The 1,411-nt window shown below is 64.1% G+C and overlaps 1 protein-coding gene across 1 annotated transcript; it reads right to left on the bottom strand.

The window, feature by feature from the left end:
* Positions 1–59: 59 nt before the first annotated feature.
* Positions 60–1,403, bottom strand: LOC105311761 (BTB/POZ domain-containing protein 2-like). Its single transcript, XM_011387670.2, has 3 exons — positions 1,345–1,403; positions 762–908; positions 60–323 (listed from the first exon to the last, which is right to left on the bottom strand). The coding sequence occupies exons 2-3, from the start codon at positions 822–824 to the stop codon at positions 162–164; spliced, it is 225 nt and encodes a 74-aa protein (XP_011385972.1). The 5' UTR covers positions 825–908; positions 1,345–1,403; the 3' UTR covers positions 60–161.
* Positions 1,404–1,411: the final 8 nt, after the last annotated feature.

The raw sequence follows: 1,411 nt of genomic DNA on the forward strand, positions 1-1,411 counted from the left end.
CTAGGACCTTCTTCCTGTTCAGGCCAGCTCGCCTGCAGTCCTGAGGGATCGTCCCGCCCGACGGCGACCTTCCCAGCTCTGAACTGGCAGCCAGCGGGCCCAGGGGGACACCAGGGACGTGGGCGGAGCCGCAGCCGCATGCACAGGCGGCTGGCCGGGGACTAGGTGTAGAAGATCAGCTCCGGGATCTGGCCGTCCTCCACCGACGTGCCGTTGTTGTTTCCCGCCGCGTAGCAGAAGGTGAAGCACGTCTTGGCCCCCGTCGTGGGCGACTCGTGGGTCACCTTGCGCAGGCCTTTGGTGCCGTAGTGGGAGTCCGGGCCCTGCAGGGCAGGCCGCACCGCAGTCAGGCCCCGGGCAGTGCGACTGGGTGGAGGGTGGTGGGTGGCGGCCCCAGGGAGGCAAACCATCTACACCCCAATAGATGGCCACGTCTCCCAGCCCCACACCAGTGGACATGCCTGAGCGAAGGAGCGTGGGTCAGGGTCAAGTCAGGGTCCTGGAGAGGGGTCAGGGATCAGGGTCGAGGATCAGTTGGGGTCAGATGTCACGATTAAGGTCCCAGGTAGGGATAAGGGATCAGGGTCAGGTCAGATGTCAGGGTCAGGGTACTAAGCAAGGATTGGGAATCAGTCAGGGTCAGATGCCAGGGTTAGGTCTCGGAGAAAGTTCTGGGATTGGAGCAGTTTGTGTCTTGTCCCGGCATCAGAGTTCACTTCAGGTCAGGGCTAGGGTGAGGGTCAGGGTCAGGTCAGACACACCTTCAGCGTGGCACAGGCCGTGTAGTTGACGTTGGGAAGCACCTCCACCGGCTCCTTGAACATGACCCGGAAAGTGCTGGCCGAGCCATCGCAGCTGAAGCCTGTGTCATTCTGGCCCAGAACCGTGTTGCTGTCCGTGTGGATGATCTGTGGGAACAAGAGCCAGGCCGCTCGCGGAGGCCGGCAGGCCCCCGGCCACCACTCACGGGCCCCACGGGAGGGCGAGAGCTGAGCCCTGCTCCAGGCCCCGCCACACAAGGTCTGGCCTGTGAGCGCCAGGGGGCCCATAGGGTAGAGAACATAGTACCCATGGACTCTAGATCATTCCCTCCACTATGGAGTGTGACACCGAGCAGATCCGAGCAGGGGAATGATGGGGCCTAGTTGGGGGCGGGGCCTGAGGTGGATCTGGGGAGGGACCTGGTCTGGGGCAGGTTCTGGGGCAGCATCTGGGGTGGGCCTGGCCTGGGCGGGGCCTGAGGTGGATCTGGGGTAGGGCCTGGTCTGGGCCTGGGGCAAGGCCTTGCCTAGAGTGGGGCCTGGCTTTGGGCGGGGTCTGGGGCAGGGCCGGAGCTCACAGTACCTGGATGTTCACTTGGTAATCCGTGGGCCCATGAATAGAGCCGTAGAGCCCGAAGCCAACCACGTGA

This window comes from Pteropus vampyrus, unplaced genomic scaffold, assembly GCF_000151845.1.
Source record: "Pteropus vampyrus isolate Shadow unplaced genomic scaffold, Pvam_2.0 Scaffold1000008560, whole genome shotgun sequence".
In the NCBI taxonomy this organism is placed as follows: domain Eukaryota; kingdom Metazoa; phylum Chordata; class Mammalia; order Chiroptera; family Pteropodidae; genus Pteropus; species Pteropus vampyrus.